This window comes from Ursus arctos, unplaced genomic scaffold (assembly GCF_023065955.2).
Source record: "Ursus arctos isolate Adak ecotype North America unplaced genomic scaffold, UrsArc2.0 scaffold_24, whole genome shotgun sequence".
Classification (NCBI taxonomy): domain Eukaryota; kingdom Metazoa; phylum Chordata; class Mammalia; order Carnivora; family Ursidae; genus Ursus; species Ursus arctos.
In genome coordinates, this window is record NW_026622919.1 from 17,595,111 (window position 1) to 17,616,113 (window position 21,003).

General features: G+C 52.1%; 1 protein-coding gene across 1 annotated transcript; it reads left to right on the forward strand.

Annotated features, from left to right (window-relative positions):
- Positions 1-2,095: 2,095 nt before the first annotated feature.
- On the forward strand, positions 2,096-20,146 carry KIF18B (kinesin family member 18B). The gene is made up of 16 exons (XM_057317777.1): positions 2,096-2,178; positions 9,716-10,042; positions 10,660-10,817; positions 11,167-11,271; positions 11,448-11,558; positions 11,639-11,836; positions 11,989-12,165; positions 12,738-12,812; positions 12,972-13,072; positions 13,547-13,736; positions 14,077-14,192; positions 16,776-16,975; positions 17,155-17,683; positions 18,606-18,695; positions 19,154-19,257; positions 19,468-20,146. The coding sequence occupies exons 2-16, from the start codon at positions 9,724-9,726 to the stop codon at positions 19,578-19,580; spliced, it is 2,586 nt and encodes an 861-aa protein (XP_057173760.1). The 5' UTR covers positions 2,096-2,178; positions 9,716-9,723; the 3' UTR covers positions 19,581-20,146.
- Positions 20,147-21,003: the final 857 nt, after the last annotated feature.

Sequence of the window (21,003 nt, forward strand, 5' to 3'; positions counted from 1 at the left end):
CCCCTTCTCTGAGCACCTAGGGTCGGGAATCTTGCCAGTTGCAGATCGTGAGATATCCACACACCTCACCAGAGCAGAGAGCCTGAAGCCTTTCACAACATATCGGCCATGTCTGCCCAGAAACATCTGCCACCATACAGAGCAAAAATTCCTCACCTAGCCCTCACGTTTGGTTCTAGGCCTCAAAATTCTGGTTAGGCCAATGCCAGGCTAATCTCCCTTTACCAGCATCTGTAGTGTAAGGCCCCGGGGTTTTCCATTTGAGCCCACTAAGGTGGGCCTGGCCAGGCCCTACCAAGTCTTCTCAGCATCATGGGCTCCAATGACTCTCTTACCTGCATAATTCTTTTTCCTTGTCTTCTGAGATCCAAGGAGCAGCTCCTTTTGCTCCAACTTGCATGCCACTGCCCCCGACCCCCTTTTTTGTTCTCATTATAGCTCATATATCACATCGTTTTTAGTACTTGTTTGTCTATTTTTTCCCATAGAGTGCTCTGGGCCCACCAATAAATACTTACTGGATGAATGAATACAAGAACACCTATCACCATTTACTGAATGTCTGCAGTGTGCTACACTTCACATTATTTCTAATCTTTGTAACAAGCTAAGTGTCCCCTTCCCATTGCCCACAGCTGGGACAGCCTCTGCTCCCTGCCTCCCCTCACCTTTTCCAGCTAATTGTCCAAACCAGAAGTGGACCAAGGCAAGACCTGGCTGACAAGGACACAAGAGGAACTTGTTCCCCCAGTGGCTCCTGGGAACCCCAAGAGGTTCCTGGGAACCTCAACCACACCCCTAACCTCCGTTAAAATGCATACCCCTGTGAGAGGGGAGGGGACCCCTAAGCTGGAATCCATTCTTTAACAGTTGTATTTCTCTTGGGTAGGGCAGATGGCAGGAATACCCTGGTTTTCTTGTGGCTTTACAGTGACAGCATCTTTGCGTCATTTTCTCATTTTATTCTCACCCAAACAGCAATGTTATCCCATTGAATAGCGGGCAAGGGAGGTCCAGGTACGTGATTGAAGAGTTCGGGTCAAATCAACCAGGTATTAAATAGTGACTCTACAGTCTTGATGTAGGGAAGTTCGCCTCCTGCCTTCTCACACGCCTCAGACCTGCTCATTGTCCCAGCGTGGGGAGCGATCAGGTGAATGAAACCAGTGAGCAACTGGCTCCCGGCAGCCACCACCTGCTTCATCCTGATCAGATTCATACAAAGCTATCCCCTTACAAATGCTGGGGGTTTGGAGGGCTTTCACATCCACACTGTGTTAGGTGAGTAGGAAGGACAGGATATTTACCCCATTTTACGGATGAGGAAACTGAGAGCAGCAATGGCTTCCGCAGGCTCAGAACTAATTCGTGATTCAGCCACAAGTGACTGGAATCAAGCTTCCTGATTTCAGTGTAGGGCTGTCTCTTTGACCTCCACAACCTCCAGTGTTGAGGATCAGCATGAGGTTGGCCCACCAGAATCCAAGCAGCGGGCTGTTAGGAAGGATGGAGAGAGTGGTACCCGGCGGTGCCCAAAGGGGCTGAGCCTCGTATTCAACAGTCCATGATACTCTTGACACCGTCGAAAGGCTGGAATTGCCATTCTCTGTCTCCGCTGGCTTTTCCACATCAAGGTTGTTCTCAAAGTTCATTCTTGGGATGGTCGCAGAGCGAGAAAAGCCCCTGGACAGCGGCTAAAAAGCCCCCCTTGAATCAGGAGATGCCGTCTTAGCCCACAGAGAAAGACTTGAAAACGTGTTTGCTGTCTGGTTCCTGCAGCTGGTTGATGTACCCAGTCCCAGGTACGAGAGAGCAGGCCGCGCTTTCTCTGTACCCCAGCCCCACACAGGTTTCTGCCCGTCTGGTGAGGCCAGTCCCAAGGACGATCTTAAAACCAGCAAGCAGGAAGGGGAAGTGCGCAGGCGCACAGTTGACCGCACCCGCCACCTCGGAGTTCTACTTTGTTACTTAGGAAACAGCCAATCAGCGATCCGGACAGTGACCAATGGGAAGCGCGGAGGAGCCGACCAGGCTAATTTGAACGCGCGGCGCGGGGCCCAGGTTGGCGCGGGTGGGGAGGAGGGTGTGGGGCGCGCTTTCGGGTGGTCAGGGGCGCTGGACTGCGGCAGAGGGACCCGGCTGCAAGCGGCGACAGCAGCGGCGGAGAACCGACGAAGGGTAAGTTCTGGCCCACAGCGGAGTCTGCCCCGCGGGCTCCAGCGCTCAGGTGCACTCCGCCGCTCAAGGCGGAAGCCGCTTTTGTGCCGGACGCAAAGGTGCAGCGTGGAGACCGATCAGGTTCTGGGTGGTTCCCTCTGAACAGGACGGGGGGTGTGCGGGGATCAGGGCTCTTCCTTCCACATCTGCATGGAGATCGGGGTTCCTCTGCTCATTTGTACAGGACCTGGGCTGGGTCCACACAGCTGCACCGGGTCCGGCCCTCTGTGCATCCGTTCTATGAAAGGTCCTCCTGCTCGCTAGGACTGGAGACCTGGGACCCCTGCACATCTGTGTGGAGTAGCTAAGACCCTCCTTCCGCACATCCATACGGAAGAACTGATTGCAGAGCTGTACCAGCGGCCGAAAATTAGTTACTGGGGCACTCAATAAATATTTGATTGAATAATGGAAGGAATGGAAAGACTATCTGTGTGACAGAAAACCATGCCTTTCAGCTACTGCTCCTAGGATGCCTCTCCTCTTAGCTTTGGCACTTTGACCCTTTAAGATAGAACAGAACAACAAAATACATGTGTAGGAAATTTTTAAAAAGGAGTTCGAAGAAATTAATGAAATAGAATTTTACTATGTAATAGAGAGGATTAATTTAACCAAAAGCTATATCTTGGAAAAGACTAGTCAAAAAAGCCAAACCTCTGGCAATATTGATTAAGATATAAGGAAAAGAAACATAGAATGATCTTAGGAATTAAAATAGGGGCATGACTTCAGTTACTTGGAGATTAAAGAGAAAGAGAGACTTCAGTGGAACACCCTTTTGACAATGCTTTTGAACAATTTTCTAGAAAAAAGAAAAACAGCAAAACTGACTCAAGAAGTTATGGAAATTCTGAACAACCCTAGGACCACTGAGGAGTTGAATTCGTCTAAAATCTCCCCATCAAACAAAACAAAATGAAACAAACAAACAAACAAACAAAAACCATGAAACTCCACCAGAAATTTATAAGCAATTGGAAGAAATTATTCTAATCATATACAAACTCTCCCTAAAAAAAAGAGAGAGAAAACATTTCCAGCCTATTTTGTGATACCAATAATTAGACAAGGAAAGTTACCAGCCAATCTTCCTTTATAAATGTAGTTGTAAAAATCTCAAATAAATATTAGCAATCAGAAGCCAGCAATGTATATAAAAAATATCCCAAGAATATGAAAATGGTTTGAGATTAGAAAATCTAATACAATTGACACATTTACAGATTAAAGGAGAAAACATATCCCATTAGGCGCAGAAATAGCATTCAATAAAATTCAGTACCCATCCATGAATTTTAAAAAATTTGGTAAACTAGGGGTGCCTGGATGACTCAGTCAGTTGAATGTCTGGCTTTTGATTTCAGCTCAGGTCATGATCTCAGGGTCATGATTGAGCCCCACCTCAGGCTCCGCGGGGAGTCTGCTTGAGATTCTCTCCCTCCGCCCCTGCTCGCTCACGTGCTCTCTCTCTCTCTCAAAATAAATAAATGAAATCTTTAAGGGGTGCCTGGGTGGCTCAGTCAGTTAAGCATCTGCCTTCAGGCCATGATCCCAAGGTCCTAGAATGGAGCTCTGGATCGGGCCCCCTGCTCAGCAAGGAGCCTGCTTCTTTCTCCCTCTCCCTCTGCCGCTTCCCCTGCTCGTGCTCACTCACTCTCTCTCTCAAATAAGTAAATAAATAAAATCTTAAATTTTTTTTTGTAAACTAGAAATAAAGGTAAATTTCCTTAAACAGAAAGCAAAATAACAGGGGCATCTCCTATACAATTAGGAAAAGATAAGATTGTTCACTATTGTTGCTGCCATTCGAGATGGTACTGGAGGTCCTAGCCAGAACCATAAGACAAGAGAAAGAAATACAAATAAAATTAGAAAGAAATAAACAAAATTATCATCAATTATAGCCTTATGATTATCTATTTTAAAGCCAAAGAATACAGCTCCTTCCTCTGAACGACACCCAGAGAAAGAACCAGTGGTCTTTGGACATTGCCCTGTGGGTGCTAAAGCAAGGGGAGGTAGGAATTGCAAAAGCCAGGCTACAGAGCAGAATTGTCTAGGATGAAGCCTAGTGCCTCTGGTGACAGTCAGAACAAGGTCAGGTTCTGGCCTTGCTACTTACCATCCCTGTGACAAGTTCCTTCCTGAGCCTCAGTTCCCTTGTAGAGTAGGATTGTAACAATTGTATCAGTAACTACGGAATGAGATTGTTGTAGGAGTTCAATGACACCCTCTGTAAAGCGGTTAGCATAGTGCCTGATGCATAGTCATGCGCTCAATAAAGGGTAGCTGTGATAGTAATTATTTTTAAACTTTTGGATTCAGACCCTGCTCTGCTGTGGCTCTTACTCATTCCTAGGACAAACACCATACAGCATCTTCTGCGTGCTGGATCTGGTGCCTAATTATCTGGGGTGCACAGACGACATCAGAAGGGGATCCTGCCCTCTTGAAGCTTGAGGACAAGAAACATACACTTGTGAGTGATGTAAGGGAGCGAGGAAGGGGCTACAGCAACCCCAATGAAAACAGAACATCCAAGGGCTAGCCCCCTTCTCCATCTTCCCAAATCCCAGTGTCTCCAGGGAGATCCCCTCAAGTCCTCAGAAATTCTCCAGGGTCTTCTAAGAAGGTGGGGCTTGTTCAGCCTGTCCGGGAGAGAGTGGGCAGAGGAGCCTACCCCGAAAACAACTAAATCTTGGCTTCCTAGCCCCAGCTCAGCAGCGAACTAGCCTCTGGGTTTTAATGAGCTGCCCTGGGTTAGAAACAGGACGTGACTGTGGCTGGCTCAGAACCCTGAAGATCTTATTAAAGAATCATCTCCCTTGTACTTTGGGCTGAAATGCTCTTTCCAACCAGGGATCAAAGCAAACTTGACAAACGTTCTCTCATTAATCTCGCCATCCCCCTGGGGTGGGAGCAGGTCGGTAGCTGTTCTCTCTGGCTCTCAAAGGGGGGAAGCTGATGCGACATTGACGTGGTGTGACTGGTGGAAAGAGCTCCCCACCGGTCAGATGCAGAACGGACACCAGGACCCAGGCGTCCCAGCCGCAGTCCTGCCAAGTGTCACCCTACCCCCCCCCTCCCGTGCCCCCAGCACAGTCTCAGGAAGAAGGAAAACATCTCATTAGGCAAACAGTCTGCCTCACTGGCCCTCAGGAGGCGGAGAGGAGAGGACTGTAAAGGTTATGCGCACTCCCTTGCCAGTGCCCTTTTTAATTTCCTGCTTAGAATGTTAGGCTGCTCCGTGGCTCCTCCTCAGCTCAAACCCTCCCCGTGGGGAGCGGGGACTGCCGTTAAGGCAGTCAGCATAGACCTAGACCGTGGGGCCAGACACCCTCTGCCCTCAGTTCCCTGGGTACAAGAGTGGGGATCCCTGGGGGCAGGAATGCAAGGATGGGAGACAGGAACTCTCTCCGGGTGTTGAAAATAAGGTACAGTCCATATATCTGAAAGTGTTTGCAGAATCCATGATGTTAGTTACATAAAAAGGATTATAATTATTATGCAAACATATGGGACTATTACAACATGGGATCATGAGAGCGTAATAATAATAATATCACTATAAGGCAGTAAAGCAAACTCTGCTGTTCAGACTGCCTGGGTTGGAACGAAGCTCCATCACTTACTAGCCTTGGGATCTTGGGCAAGTTGCTTCACCCTCTCTGTCTCAATTTTCTCATTGAAAAATGAGTCTAATAATAGTATCTGTCTTGTGGGATTGCGATGGAGCTGAAAAGGAGATGGTATGCATAAGGTGCTTAAAACAGCCCCTGCCACAGTGAGCACTTAGCTCCTCTGTTTCTTATGGGGGTCTGATGGCTGGGACAGGGAAAGAACTACGCAATGTAACTAGACGATTATGGGTTGATGTCTTTCCCGTGTTCTGATTGAGGAAGAAATTAAGACGTGTGGTAGGGGACCAGAGTTTCAAATCAGCTCAATTCTGCCTCATTTCCAAAGGAAAACATGAGTTATTTACTAGAATATTAGGGAGAAATCTCACTTTTCTTTGCGGAATGACCTCGGTCCTATCAGTGGGACCTAATCTTTCCTGCGTAAACATTCATCTATTCATATCCTCCAGAAACAGCCCCTGTTCCTTAACCCTGTTAATATACCCCAAGAGTTGGGCTGAACTTTTCCAAGATAGCCATGACTCCTGCATTCCAGAAATTCCATCTCTACCCTTGGTAAGCTGGCTTGAAGGAGAAAGGAACAAAGCAGGGAGAGAGGTGTGAGGGGAATACAAGAGGGAATAGATAAGTGTTTGGAATGATTACTGGGTCAACATTAGGAAATTTGTCTATGTTACCCCCTGTATTAAGTGATTAAAGGATGGGGCACCTGACTGGCTCAGTCGGCGGAGCATGGCACTCTTGATCTCGGGGTTGAGAGTTTGAGCCCCACATTGGGCATAGAGCCTACAAAAAAAAAAAAAAAAAAAAAAGATTAAAAGAGAAGCACTGTTATCATCTAAGCCCGTGCCAAAAAGCATTTGATAAAATTTAATGCCCATTCCTAATGGGCAGTGGAGGGCAGGGAACTAAATATAGAAAAGTGAAAAATAGAAAGTAGCTGTCATTATTTGCAAGCTATATCATCGTTTAATTGAAAAACCTAAGAGAATCAATGACAATCTATTAGAGAGATCAGTAATGTGGTCAGATATCAGATCTGCATCCAGAAAGCAGTTGCTTCCCTACATTCTGGCAAATAAAAAATGAATTAAAAAATGCAATTTTATTTTTTATTTTTATTTTTTTAAAGATTTATTTTATTTTGAGAGAGAGAGAAGAGTGTGTGTGAACAGATGGGGGAGCAGAGGGAGAGGAGAATCCCAAGAAGACCCCCTGCTAAGCAGGGAGCCTGATACGGGGGCTCAATCTCATGACCCTGAGATCACGGCCTGAGCCAAAATCAAGAGTCAGACACTCAACCAACTGAGCCAGCCAGGCGCCCCTGAAAATCCAATTTTAAAAAGGGCCTATTTGGGGGTGCCTGGGTGGCACAGCGGTTAAGCGTCTGCCTTCGGCTCAGGGCGTGATCCCGGCGTTCTGGGATCGAGCCCCACATCAGGCTCCTCCGCTATGAGCCTGCTTCTTCCTCTCCCACTCCCCCTGCTTGTGTTCCCTCTCTCGCTAGCTGTCTCTCTCTCTGCTCGAATAAATAAATAAAATCTTAAAAAAAAAAAAAGGGCCTATTCACAATATAATAAAGACTATACAATAACCAGTAAGAAAACCTATCAAGAAATAGAAAAACTCATGTGAGGAAAGCTATGAAATTTTACTGAGGATTATAAAGTGAATAATGAAAACAGACACAATGTTCCTAGATAGAAAGGCTTGATATTGTAAAGATATCAGTTGTCCTTTTATTAATTTATAAATTGAAAATACTCCCAATTAAAATCTTAAGCAGGTTTTTTTCATAGCTGATTCCAAATCATAAGCTGATTCCAAAATCATATGCAAGACAAGATGCCCAAGGACAGTCAAGAAAAAGAACAAGGTGATGTGTGATATAGAACCACAGCAGGTTCCTGCAAAAGGAACATATCAGTAGAGAAGAACGGAGCACCTAGAAATAAATTCGTGTTCATATGAGAATTTAGTTCTGTTACATGTGCCATTTCAAACTGGTAGAGACAGAATGCACTTTAATAAATAGTATAATTGCTTATCATTTGGAAAGAAAAGACATTTAGAAACCTCATTCATAAAAAAATGAATTCCATTTGGATAAAGACTGAAATGTAAGAAAGAAAAAGTATCAGACAGAAATATAAGAAAATTACCCCGGGAAGGAATGTCTTCTTAAATATGGCATAAAAACCATAAAAGAGAAGGTTGACACATTTAGCCATTTAAAGATGGAAATCTTCAGTATGGCCAGGGTAGGATTTTTTCCCAAGAATGCTTGGTTGGTTTGATGCCAAGAATAATACCAAAAAATTTACCACATCAATAAAGGAGAAAAAGAACCCCACATAAACATGTCAGGAGATGCTGAAAGATCATTAAATAAAATTCTAGAGATTCCTGATAACAAGTCTAAGTTAAATTAGAGTAGAGGAAATTCCCATTATGACAATTAACGATTTGTCCAGAACTAATCTCTAAATAGTGAAGCACTAACGCCAGTTTCTTTAAGATCAAGAGCAAGACAAGGATGCCCATTATCATCATTATTATTCAACATTGTTTCGGAAATTCTAGGGGATGCGATACGTAAGAAATAAAATAGTATAACCATGGAGAAGAAAAGGTTAGAAAAAGGGAGGGGTTCCTGATTATATAATTTTGTACTCAGAAAACCCAATAAGCTTTAATAAAAAAAAATTGGAATTAATCAGAGAGTTTAAGGGTGGTGGGTAGAAGGCAAATTATCAATTGTGTTTCTCCACACTAGCAATCAGCATGGAGGTGCGGGAAGGTGTGCCATTCGTAAGAGCAGTTAAAATACTTGGGAATTATATTGAAAAGACAATTACAGGGGCGCCTGGGTGGCTCACTGGTTAAGCGTCTGCCTTCGGCTCAGGGCGTGATCCCGGCATTATGGGGTCGAGCCCCACATCGGGCTCCCCTGCTGGGAGCCTGCTTCTTCCTCTCCCACTCCCCCTGCTTGTGTTCCCTCTCTCACTGGATGTCTCTCTCTCTGACAAATAAATAAATAAAATCTTAAAAAAAAAAGAAAGAAAGACAATTACAGAACCTATCTGAAAAGATGAAAACTATAAAATCTGAGGGACATAAGAAATATCTGAAAAAATGAAAGGCAATAGCCATGTTCTAGCATGAAAAGTTTTTAAAAATATTTATTTATATAGTTTAGAGGGGAAGGGGCAGAGGGAGAGAGAATCCCAAGCAGACTTCCCGCCGAGTGCAGAGCCTGACGTGGCACTCAATCCCACAACCCTGAGATCATGACCTGAGCCGAAACCAAGAGTCGGCCGCCTAACCGACTGAGGCATCCAAGCGTCCTGCATGGAAAGTTTTAATATAAAATAAATATGTAAACAACCCTATTCTGCTTGTAATTCCAATAGGGTGGGAGGGGGTGGTGTTCTGGGTTGGGGATGGCATTGATAACATTTTCTTAAAGGCAAGTAGAACAATAAATGCCCGAACACAGTTAAGAAAACTACGAGAAAGAAAGGCTAACGGTGGTGGTTGGGAGGGGAGGCGGTTGTCGCCTCCCTGGATGAGAAGCGTACCATAAAGGACTGGAATAGAAACACTGTGGCATTGGCGCGGGAGCAGACAGATGAGTGGAACATAATAGCCCGATCATACACCGCTGAAAAACCTCAAGTCATTTGGATATGACAGAGAGATATTTATTAATAATAATATTCTTGAGCTATCACATGGAGATCGGCTGTTGGGGAGGGAGTGGGAGAAGGTCCTCGAACGCCAGCGCGGCTGAGGGCGCGCCGTGTCAGGGCTGAGGTCACATCGGTCCTCCTCTCCGTTGTGCGGCCCCCCAGGTGTCGCCATGGTGATGCCCGCGGAGGACAGCAAGGTGCGGGTGGTGGTGCGGGTCCGGCCCCCCACCCCGCGGGAGCTGGAGAGCCAGCGGCGGCCTGTGGTTCAGATGGTGGATGAGCGGGTGCTGGTGTTTGACCCTGAGGAGCCCGACGGGGGCTTCCTGGGCCTGAAGTGGGGCAGCGCCCATGATGGCCCCAAGAAGAAGGGCAAAGACCTGACGTTTGTCTTTGACCGGGTCTTCGGCGAGGCGGCCACGCAGCAGGACGTGTTCCAGCACACCACCCACAGCGTTCTGGACAGCTTCCTCCAGGGCTACAACTGCTCAGGTGAGAGCCGGGCCGGGGTGGGGGGGGTGGGGAGCCCCATTAGTCGCCCCCTGCCTCCCCGCTTCCTTCCGAGGGCTTCACGCGTCCCGTGACTGTGCCCTCCTTCCCCCCAGCCGGGCACCTGTGGAGGAGGGTGCTGGCCCTTTCGTCTCCTGCGTGGGACGCACCCCCCGGGCTCTAGCAGCAGGTCCCACACACGTGGTTCCCGTCCTCTTGATGCTCGTATTCTAGAGGGGGGAGAAGACACTAATTACAAATCACCCCCACAAATGTGTGATTGTAAACTGAGGTAGGCGATACGAGGGACAGAACCGCAGGCCTTCGGCAGAGGAAGCTGCCTAGCCTGGAGAAGCCTCCCCTGGGGAAGGGAGAGGCTCCCACTCGTAGTGGGGACCCCTTTGCCCTGGAGCCCACAGGGGAGCCAGGCTATAGGCACGGGGCATGGCAGAGCTGCAGTGAGATGCGAGTGGGCAGGAGCCGGGGAACTGTGCACGGGAAAGCAAAGGAAGGGGCTTGGGGAGAAGGGGGGGCCGGGCTGGGTGGCAATGTACAGGGGGGCCCCTAGGGAAGGTGGATCAGACCCTGCCACCACCCTCCCCTGACCCTGTCCTCCACAGTGTTTGCCTATGGGGCCACCGGGGCTGGGAAGACACACACCATGCTGGGAAGAGAGGGGGACCCCGGCATCATGTACCTGACGACCATGGAACTCTACAGGCGGCTGGAGGCCCACCAGGAGGACAAGCGATTCGAGGTGCTCATCAGCTACCAGGAGGTAGGGCTGTTCCCTCCCAGGCCTGGGCAGCCCCGCTCCTCATTCTCACCACCCCAGAAGATGGGGGGAGGGGAGGGAGAGTGGGGAGAGACGGTGGGAGAAGTCTGCTGATGGGCCCGCTGAGAGCGCAGAGGGCACAGATGAGGCTCTGAGAGAGACTGCGTTGGAGCTAAACCTGCCTGTCCTGCTCTCACCGTGTACCATGGTCCTGCAGAGGGCATGGCCTTCCTGGCGTGGCATCCTGTCATGCTTCCCCTGCCCTGCCCCTCAGCCCTCCCCCGGCCTCTGCAGAGAGGTTTCCTGAAGGGCCCTCTCTCTCAGGCCTCTCCCTTGCCTCCTTTCTCCTCAGGTGTACAATGAGCAGATCCACGACCTCCTGGAGCCCAAGGGGCCCCTTGCCATCCGGGAGGACCCCGACAGGGGCGTGGTGGTGCAAGGACTCTCCTTCCACCAGGTGTGGGATTGGGCTTGGGTGGCAGGAGCCGCCCCGCTGGTTCTCCAGGGTTCTCTCACCAGGCGGTTTGGGGATGCCCTGGATCCTGGGGTGGTTCTGAAGAGCAGCTCTTCCGGCTGGGGGAAAAGCCCTGGCTGGGGAGACCATAGCGCCCTTCCTGGGCCTCTCCTCTGTAGCCCACCTCAGCCAAGCAGCTGCTGGAGCTGCTGACCAGGGGGAACCGCAACCGCACGCAGCACCCGACTGACGCCAACGCTACCTCCTCCCGCTCCCACGCCATCTTCCAGGTGAGAGGGGTCGCGGATCAGAGCCCGAAGCGGGGGCTCCTGATGCCCGGCCCCCCTCACCCCTGCCGTCTGCCCCCCAGATCTTCGTGAAGCAGCAGGACCGGGTCCCAGGTCTGACTCAGGCCCTTCGAGTGGCCAAGATGAGCCTGATTGACCTAGCCGGTTCGGAGCGGGCCTCCAGCACCCATGCGAAGGGGGAGCGGCTGCGGGAGGGTGCCAACATCAACCGTTCCCTGCTGGCCCTCATCAATGTCCTCAATGCCCTGGCCGACGCGAAGGTAAAACTGCACGGCCCCGGGGGCCTGCCCAGGACAGCGACGGAGTGCCCGAAGCCTAGGCTCCTTCCCTGCAGACCCCACGGCCGCCGGGTCTCAGCCTGGATCTGTCTGGCCTAGCCACCTCAGCCCATGCCCTCTTGCTGTCGCCCCAGGGCCGCAAGTCTCACGTGCCCTACCGGGACAGCAAGCTGACCCGTCTGCTCAAGGACTCCATCGGGGGCAACTGCCACACGGTGATGATCGCTGCCATCAGCCCCTCCAGTCTGACCTACGAGGACACCTACAACACCCTCAAGTACGCCGACCGCGCCAAGGAGATCAAGCTCGCGGTGTGTGCCAGCCAGAAACGGCCAAGCTGGGCGGGTGGGGAGCAGGAGGAGGAAGGGACAGGAGCCACACAGCTTCCTCCGGTACCTGGAGCAAGCATTCTCCCAAGGCAGAGGGAAAAAGCGCCCTAGCGTCCGTCTTCAGGGAGATTCCTTGTGACAGAAGCAACGCAGTGCCCATCCCTGGGAAGACTCCAGCTGGGCGGGGGCAGGACAGTCGCCAGACTTGAAAACAAGAGTAAAATACCACAGCACTGGGCTGCCTGAGGCACAGCCATCTCAAGAGGGAGACGACAGAAGGGGGTGGCCAACCGCTGGCTGGTGAGAGCTGCCCTGGCCTGGTGAGGGTGTATTGGTCAGGGAGTCAGGGGTCTTGGGTTCTAAAAACATCGTTCTGCCTCTTGCTGTGGTCCCAGGCGAGCCACTCAGTGCCCTGCCCCAGTCTGTCCCCCATAGGGAGGGTGAGTCTGGGGAATGTGAAAGAGGCGCCTCGCACGGTGCCTGGCCTTTGGAAGTGGTTGCCAAAAGCTGCTTTGAATGAACTCACGAACCTCTCCCCTGTGCCCCCATCTCAGCTTAAGAGCAACGTGATCAGCCTGGACTGTCACATCAGCCAGTATGCCACCATCTGCCAGCAGCTGCAGGCTGAGGTGAGGAGCCCGCCTGGGGAGCTTGACCGGGATGCAGGGCGCCCGGCTCGGGGGCAGGAGAGCCAGAGACGAGCCGTGGGCGCAGCCAGGTCTCCACGCCCACCTTTCACCTCCCGTGCTCACCTGGGGCTCTGAGGGGCTGTGTTGCTTCGATGGCAGGTGGCCGCCCTGAGGGAGAAGCTCCGAGTATATGAGGCAAGAGCCGGGACCTCACCACAGGACCACCTGAAATCCCCCAAATCGGGCCCTTCCCAACAACTGTGAGTCCTGCAGCCATGCTTGCCTCTTCAGCTCAGCAGGAAAAGCCCCCCTTCTCCAGCTTCTGTGCTGCCGTCCGGGGTCCGGGGTTCCCAGCCAGTGCCCAGCACACTGATTGTCACTCTCGGTGACACTCTAGGTGACCAGACACTGACCGTCACCTCTAGTGCTCTCTCTCATTTGACACAGCACATTCTAGGCAGTCCTAAGAGCAACTCTAAGTAACATCAAAATAGAGAAAATGCTCCACGTGAGATGGGCATGTGACACCCCAGCCCGTACAAGCAGCATATACTACTTAAAAGAAGGTGAAATTGAGGGGGAGGCATCATTGTTTCTTAAACCAGGAAATCACCCGACTCCTCCCCTCTGCTACCGCCCCCTTGTTACACAAGCTGGGTCCTATACCACCTGGTGCCACAGAGACCCTGCCCCTCCCTGCTTTCCCCCCTCTCAAACCCCCTTCTCCCCCCTAGCCTAGCCAGCTGCCCCTCACCATCCTGCCTTCCCAGCCTGCCCCGCACCCCAGAGCTCCGCCCAGCGTCTGCAGTCCTTCAAGAGGAGAGCCTGGGGCTAGAGACCCAGGAGGGGAGGGTCATGGAAGGGAACTCTCCAGACCTGGAGCCACCCCAAGAAGACAAAGACAAAGGCCCGGTGGCGGAAGAGGTAGGACTTGGAGGTGGTGGAATATTGGAAGCAATGGCCCTCCCCAACTCGTTCAGTTCCTGCAGTTCTGGGTTCCCTACCTGGATGTCTTGCATCTTAGTCTCAGGGGGCTTTCAACTCCTGTGTCTGGAGTGAGGGGCAAGCCTGTTACCAGAGGGGAGTGGGGAGTTGGGGGAGGAGCCTGGGAAAGAGAAAGTCTCCACTAGGACCCCAGTCAGTCCAAGAGCCATCATTCCCACTCTTGGAGGAGGGAAAGATTTTAAGATCTGCTTATGTAGGGGAGGTTGGCCCTCCTGGGCCTTCTACCTGTGACTCCCTTCCTCCTTGGGTTCCAATCCAGGTACCTGAACAGACCCTCAGACACCCACTGCCAAGGTCCCCTGGCCAGACCCTGCAGCCCAAGCCAGATGTGGGCTGCCTCTCACCACAGAACTTGGACAGAGACCGTTCGAAGCAGTAGGTGTCTTGTTCTTCTCTGAAGTTCAAGGTGGGAGGTGATGGGTTCCAGCCTCCTGGGGTGGGAGCCAGGATTAAGGACATTGCAAAAGCTCTGGTTCTGCCCTAGTTAAGAGTCGAGTCTTTTTTCCTCACCATTGTCCCTTATCTGCTTTCAATGATTCACCACTCTGTCTACTTACCGTCCTCTCGATTCTTCCACATAACTGGCAAGCAAAACACCAAATTCCATCCCGAATTTGGCTGGCAAGTTAGCACGGGGCTGCCCCGGGCTAGCGCTTTGCTTCCCAGCCTGGGGGCTGAGCTGCCTGTCCTCCGCAGGGAGGACCAAGCGGCCAAGAGAAGTTGGGTGGCAGGCTGAGGAAGGGGCCTCCTTCCCGAGCCAGGCGTTTCTCACGTGTCTTCACCAACAGATTATGGCCATTTCTTCTCAGAAGTAAATGCAGACCACCACCCAAAGCCGGAGAGAAATGGATTCTGGATCCTTCTTTCTGTGCTTAATAGAGAGGTGCTGCTAGTATGTTTTTCCTTGGCCCTTAGAACATAAATCCCCTGCCACTTAGCTTTGCTGCTGCCAACCCCACTCCTGCCTCCCCAGCACGCTTCACGCTAGGCAGTATATTTAAAGCTTCCGGACAGAAGGGCCTGTTTAATTTTATTTCTTGTTGGGGAGTGTCTGTTCCCGACTCAGCAAAAATGCTGCAGCCTGCCTGAATAATCAGCGTCTCATTATCTGTCTCCTGCTGCTGACTCCCCGGGGCCCTGGAGTGGCAGGGACGCACTGGCGGGATGTCCCCTTGGCCCCAGGGCTCCCACCAATGAGTCAGGGTCCCTGTGCCCTGGCATCCCCCCGCTGTGAGGATGGAGGACCCCGGGGTTCTCATTTCTGCTTTGCCTCTGGTTTTGTGGTCCCTCACAAGGTGCTTCAGTCTTAGCTATGATTGGGGGGTCATGGTCCTCATTCTCCCTACTTCTTAGAGCTAAAAATAGATACTAATAAACTGTGACTGAAGACCCTATGTATCAGGGGCTGCAGAACATGCTAGATCATCTCCATACTTGGAGACACCCTAACAACCAGATAATGGGAAATCATTTCTCTTTGACTTTAGACTTTGGAATCTTCAACCACCAGGGCACTGAGTGGATCTTAGATTTTCCAGTTCAGTGGTTTTTTCAGAATTTTTTTAGCTTCAACGTCCTAAATGGAATCTCACACTGAAGTTTAATACGTAGAACAGATAAAGGAGAGCGACTCCATTTTCAATGTCCTCTGATGGGTTTCTTGAAACCTAATGTGGAAATCCCTGGTATAGACCCGCTCCCCGTTCGCCAGATCGGATCCTGAGGCATTCACACAGGGCCACACGGCCAGAGGGACCGGGTGAGGCCTGGGTCACCTGACATCCAGGCCAGTGCATTTCTCCCTAGATACCCACTGTTCTCAGTGATCTAATCTTCTTATAATGTGTGGCTCAGGCAGACGTCGAATGAGTTTCTGCTATGTCCTTTTTAATTTATATCCTGCCTTCTTTCAGAAAGGCCTGGAGGCTGCTTCGTAAAATGAGTTTGGAGTCCCTGAGCTCACGCTGAAGGCAGGGGAGGGGCTCAGAGATGTCCAGGCAGGTGGTGCTCCCTGCGGATGAATTACTGGCCATGACTAATCCCCACCGAGATAATTGTGTTCATTCTTTTATCATAGGTGTGCCTCACGGGAAGGAAATTTGCTTTATTAGAATCTAAATTTACACCATCAATAATCGCATTACCCTCATAATTCCCTTTAAATAGCCCCTCGGTGCATGTGAAGTGTGCATTGATTCACACGTGCTCTTTCGGGATCCCAACCACTGAGTAGGGAGCCTGGACTGTGCACGCCTTTGAAGGGCCTCTCAGAGCCAAGACCAACATGGCCTCTCTCATTCCGTCTCCTCTTGTCCTCACAAGGTAGATGTTTTCATTTGACAGAAAACAGTTCACCTTACAGTGCTTCGTATGTGGCAGGCACTCTTTTAAACACTTTATATGTGAAATAATTCATTTCATCGCCCCATAAGCCTAAGACGTGGGTGCACTGGTTATCCCCATTTTAAGGATATGGAGACTGAGGTCAAGGAGTGCTTCCAAGATCACGCAGTGGGAAGTGTCGGAGCCTGGATTGGAGCTGGCAGGCTGACTTGAGCTGGCAGGCTCTTCCCTGCTGCTACCTTATGTTGCCCCTTGGGTCAGCGGACTTATTCAAGATCGCAGTGCCAGTGAGTGGCAGAGCCGAGAGGAGACGCAGACCTTCTGCTCTGAGACCATTTAGTGCCCTTTGCTTACTTCCCAGGTCCCTCTCTTTGTTGGGGGGCATATTTAGGGATGAAGCCCCCCCTCCACTTTATGGCCGTCTCTGCCAACCTTGGCCTTCCGCAAGGGCCTGGCAAAGCGGGAGCCACAGCTGGGAGGGAGGTGAGGCCAGCCAGCCGGTGTGAGGCAAGGCAGGAGCGAGCCAGGGGACCTGCCCCTCGTGTGCTCCTCACCGCACCTGGAGCAATGGGGCCGGGTCTGAGGAGGGCTGGGATCCCCTTCCCTCCCTTCCAGGCTGGCCCTGAAGGTGCTGTGCCTGGCACGGCGACAGTACTCCCTGCTCCAAGCGGCCAACCTGCTGACCCCCGACATGATCGCGGAGTTTGACAGCCTGCAGCAGCTGGTGCGAGAGGAAAAGGCCGAACCTGGAGCAAAGGCCTCAGGCACACCTGGGCCGGCCGGGGGGGCGCCTCTGGAGCCATGTTCCCAGCCAGGTGAGTGTCGCCCCGCTCGAAGGCCCAGCTGGCGCCTGCGGGACCCAGGACTCGCGGCCCACCTAAGGAGTTAGGGGCTCCTGCGTGTCTCCAGTGTCTCTCTCCCCCAAATTCTACAGATTTGCTTTCCTTCTGGCCAGTGCCCTTTCTCCCCTCAGCACCCGCTTCTCCGTGCCCAGATTCCCCAGGCTATTCCGGCCCCGTGACCCGGACCATGGCAAGGCGTCTGAGTGGCCTCATGCACACCCTGGGGGTCCTACCAGGGCCCGACTGCATCCCAGCCCAGGTAACCCGGCGGCCCATGGAGAAGAAGAGGAGGAGGAGACCAAGCCCCTCGGAGCCAGACAGCCCCCCAGCTCCGAAGCCGGGGACCAAGCGCCAGCGCCAGTCCTTCCTGCCCTGCCTGAGGAGGGGGTCCCTGCCTGAGGCTCAACCTTCACTCAGGCCCACCACCCCCAAAGGGGGAAAGGCCTCCTCGTCCTGCCACTCCCCTCGCGTCTGTCCAGCCACAGTCATCAAAAGCCGGGTGCCCCTGGGCCCCTCCGCGGTGCAGAACTGCTCCACCCCTCTGGCCCTGCCTGCTTGCCACCTCAACGCCACCTTTGATCTCTCGGAGGAGGCCCCCTCAAAGCCGGGTTTCCATGAATGCATTGGCTGGGAGAATGTCCCCCAGGAGCTGAATAGGCTGGATCAGCCCTTCATCCCCAGGTGGGTCTCCCAGGTTCCCTCCCACCCCTCCAGGCAGGGGCTCAGGGGTCGTGAAGGACAGAGGTGCTGCCAAGGGGAGTGGAAGCTGGCCTGACTCTTGGAGCCACGTCTGCTGTCTCCCTCCCTTCGGTCTGACTGGTGTCAGTCCCCAGGCCCAGGAGGGCTGCTCCTCTCAGGCGCCCTGCCTTGTCTGTCCGTACTCCAAAGCTGCCAGCTCTGGGCTGGTTTGTGGCATGCCCACGAGTGGCTAATGGGACCCCCACTTCGGGGAGGGTCAGCAGAGAGCAGAAATAAGAGGGGTGAGTCCTCTCTCTTCTTCTGTGTCACTCACACCGTCTGGCCCAGTTCTTAGTTCCACATCCTGCTGAGAAATATGTATTTCTGCCATTCCCACCCCGCATTTTGCCCACAGCCCAGCATCTGGAGCTGGGAAGGGGATCCTCAGAAAACTTTATTCAGCATTTTTCAGTGAGAAAATGAAGCTCTCACTTTCGCCTTCCACCCACCTGCCAAGGTAGGGGAACGGTGACAGTCCAAGACCAAGAACAAACAGCAGACTGACCTTGTACTTGTGAGGCCAAGGGTAGCGGGCTGCCTACCACACCCCTGCCCCTCCGACACCTCAACCACCTCTCAGTAACAAGCCCACAGCCGGGCAGGTGGAAGGGTCAAATTATTTGAACTCCAGTTCCCTGAACGTGCCAGAAACTGACATCTGGATGTTCTCCCAGAACAGGCCTGTCGCTCAGCTGTCAGTCCAGGCCGAGTAAGGCAGGGAGAGGAATCCACCTCTAAGAAGGAAGAAACCTCAGAGGTCATCTTGTCCAACCTCCCCACCCGCCAAGCTGGGGGCTGGAGGGAGGAGATGCCCTTTTCTGGTTCCCTCCTGATCTGTCTCCCTTCACCTTCCTCCCTCCCGCAGTGGACCTGTGCCCCTGTTCACCATGAAAGGCCCCAAACCAACATCTTCCTTCCCTGGGACCTCAGCCCGCAAGAAGAGGCGAGTTGCCAGGTGAGGCCGGGGGGGTGTATGGGGAGAGACAGAACTTTCACCAGGGCACTCAGCTGTGTCTCTGGACCCCTCGGAGCCAGTAGCAGGAGTCTCGTGAGCAGGGCCAGCATCGGGTTCCCTGACTGAAGGAGGTTCCCTTGGCCCTTGCTAGCACAGGATTATACCAGAGGGAAACAGTAGCTCCCTTCTCCAGTGAAAGGCCACATCCTCCCTTTCCAGGAGGGGGACATTCAGTATTCACTGGGTAAACCGGGGAACAGAGCGCCCACCCCTCACCTCTACTTCCCTCCCACACCCCACTAAGCTCCCTCCCCACTGCCTCTCCTGCCCTCACATCTGGCCTTGTTGGTGCTTAGCCTCCCCCTGCTCTCAAGGCTTAGTGTCCAGCTCTACCCCCACCCCTACCGTGTATCACCAGGCTGTCCGTCCTACCTTCCTTCCTTCCTTCCCTCTCTCAGTTCCTCAGTTTCCCGCTCACTGGGAGTGGCCCGGGGCCACAGCCGTATCGCCCGCCTCCCCAGCAGCACCTTGAAGAGGCCAGCTGGGCCCCTCGCAATCCCAGGTGACTGGCATTGAGGCTAGGGATGGTCTGGGTCATGGTGGCAGATAAAGACAGAAAGTAGGAGGGGACAGGGTGGGCCAAGACCCAGGTGAAAAGAGGGTGTGGGGTATTTCCCAGCATTGCAGGGACCCTGATGAGAGAGGTGGAGGAGGGGTGGGGATAGGGCTCAGTGGGACGGAACCTCACTGTCTTCGTCCCTGCCTGCCCCAGCCAACTGGCCTGCAGAGCCTCCCTCCAGTCCTCGCTGCCCTGGCAACCAGCAGGAATTGATGGGGATTGAGGGAGCCCTGTCATCTGGGAGCTGTATCGCCAAGGTGTCCTGACCCACCGGGCCCTCGTGGTCCCTGGAACTGTCTGCGCCAGGACCTGCCTTCCTCGGCTCAGAGCAATTAATGCCAACACCCTCTTCCTTTATAAATGCTTGTCGCCAGCCATTCGTTCTGCTACCTGCCCTCTTTATCAATCTCTTGTTACACTCAGCTTCTTAGCGTGTATATATTCATCTTGAGTGTTAACATGTTGCTATTTTAAAGGTGCAGCTATTGGGGCTCCTGGGTGGCTCAGTTGGTTAAGCGTCTACCGTTGGCTCAGGTCATGATCCCAGAGTCCTGGGATCGAGTCCCGCATCAGGCTCCCCGCTGAGCAGGGAGTCTGCTTCTCTCTCTCCCTCTGCCTGCCGCTGTCCCTGCTTGTGCTCTCTCTGTGTCAAATAAATAAATAAAATCTTAGGGGCGCCTGGGTGGTGCAGTCGTTAGGCATCTGCCTTCGGCTCAGGGCGTGATCCCGGTGTTACGGGATCGAGCCCCACGTCAGGCTCCTCCGCTATGAGCCTGCTTCTTCCTCTTGCACTCCCCCTGCTTGTGTTCCCTCTCTTGCTGGCTGTCTCTATCTCTGTCAGATAAATAAATAAAATCTTTAAAAATAAATAAATAAATAAATAAATAAATAAATAAAATCTTAAAAAATAAATTAATTAAATTTAAAAATAAAAAAAATAAAAGTGCAGCCATCATAGCCCCGAGTTCACAACACTCCATGCAAGGAGGTGGCTTTGGGGGACTTTGCTCCCCACCTCCCAACTGACAGAGGATGCTGTGCAGTCACGGCTGCTATGCAATGGAGAAGGGGTGAGGATGGAAGGGATGGGGACATGGTGGGGGCTCCCAGCTCGACTCTCCCTCTTTTGTTGGGGGGGGGGGCACCTTCAGCCTCATCCCTGCGGCCTGGAGCAGGAGCCCCAGCCCCAGGCCACCATCCTGGTGCTGCTGCAGATGATACTAGTGTCCTGATTTCCAGATGAAGACAACTTATTGGTTTTGAAGACAACTTACTGTTTCAGCCCCATTGTACATAGGATGCACCCTCCGTGTAAAAAGTGTAAAGAAGAAAGGGACATTCAGCTTGAATGCTACCGCCTGGATGTAAGCGCTGTTAGTGCTCGGGTTTATATCCTCTGATCCTTTATTTCTGCATACATACATCTCTATGTACATGTAGGTATAGATATATGTTTTATGATAATGATTCATAAACCATCTCCATCCTTGGTGTGTGTCTTTCTGTGTACCTACGCGGGATAGCAACACCTCCCCCCTCTTCCAGACCTCAAGAAACTTCTGAGTATAGAAAACGTCCCCCACTGCCTCCTCCTGCAGCCTTAGGTTGGGGCCTCGGGGTGAGCCCTGCTCTTTCCTCTGTGGCCCCATCTTCCACTAAAGGCCTCTGCTCCCGAGCAGGTGAAGAAGT

Excerpts from the sequence above, each read along its gene's own strand:
- KIF18B (XM_057317777.1), top strand. The coding sequence starts at position 9,724 with ATGGTGATGCCCGCGGAGGACAGCAAGGTGCGGGTGGTGGTGCGGGTC. Across the intron at positions 12,166-12,737 it reads CCAAGGAGATCAAGCTCGCG|CTTAAGAGCAACGTGATCAG; the intron begins GTGTGTGCCAGC and ends CCCCCATCTCAG. Across the intron at positions 19,258-19,467 it reads TGGGCCCCTCGCAATCCCAG|CCAACTGGCCTGCAGAGCCT; the intron begins GTGACTGGCATT and ends TGCCTGCCCCAG.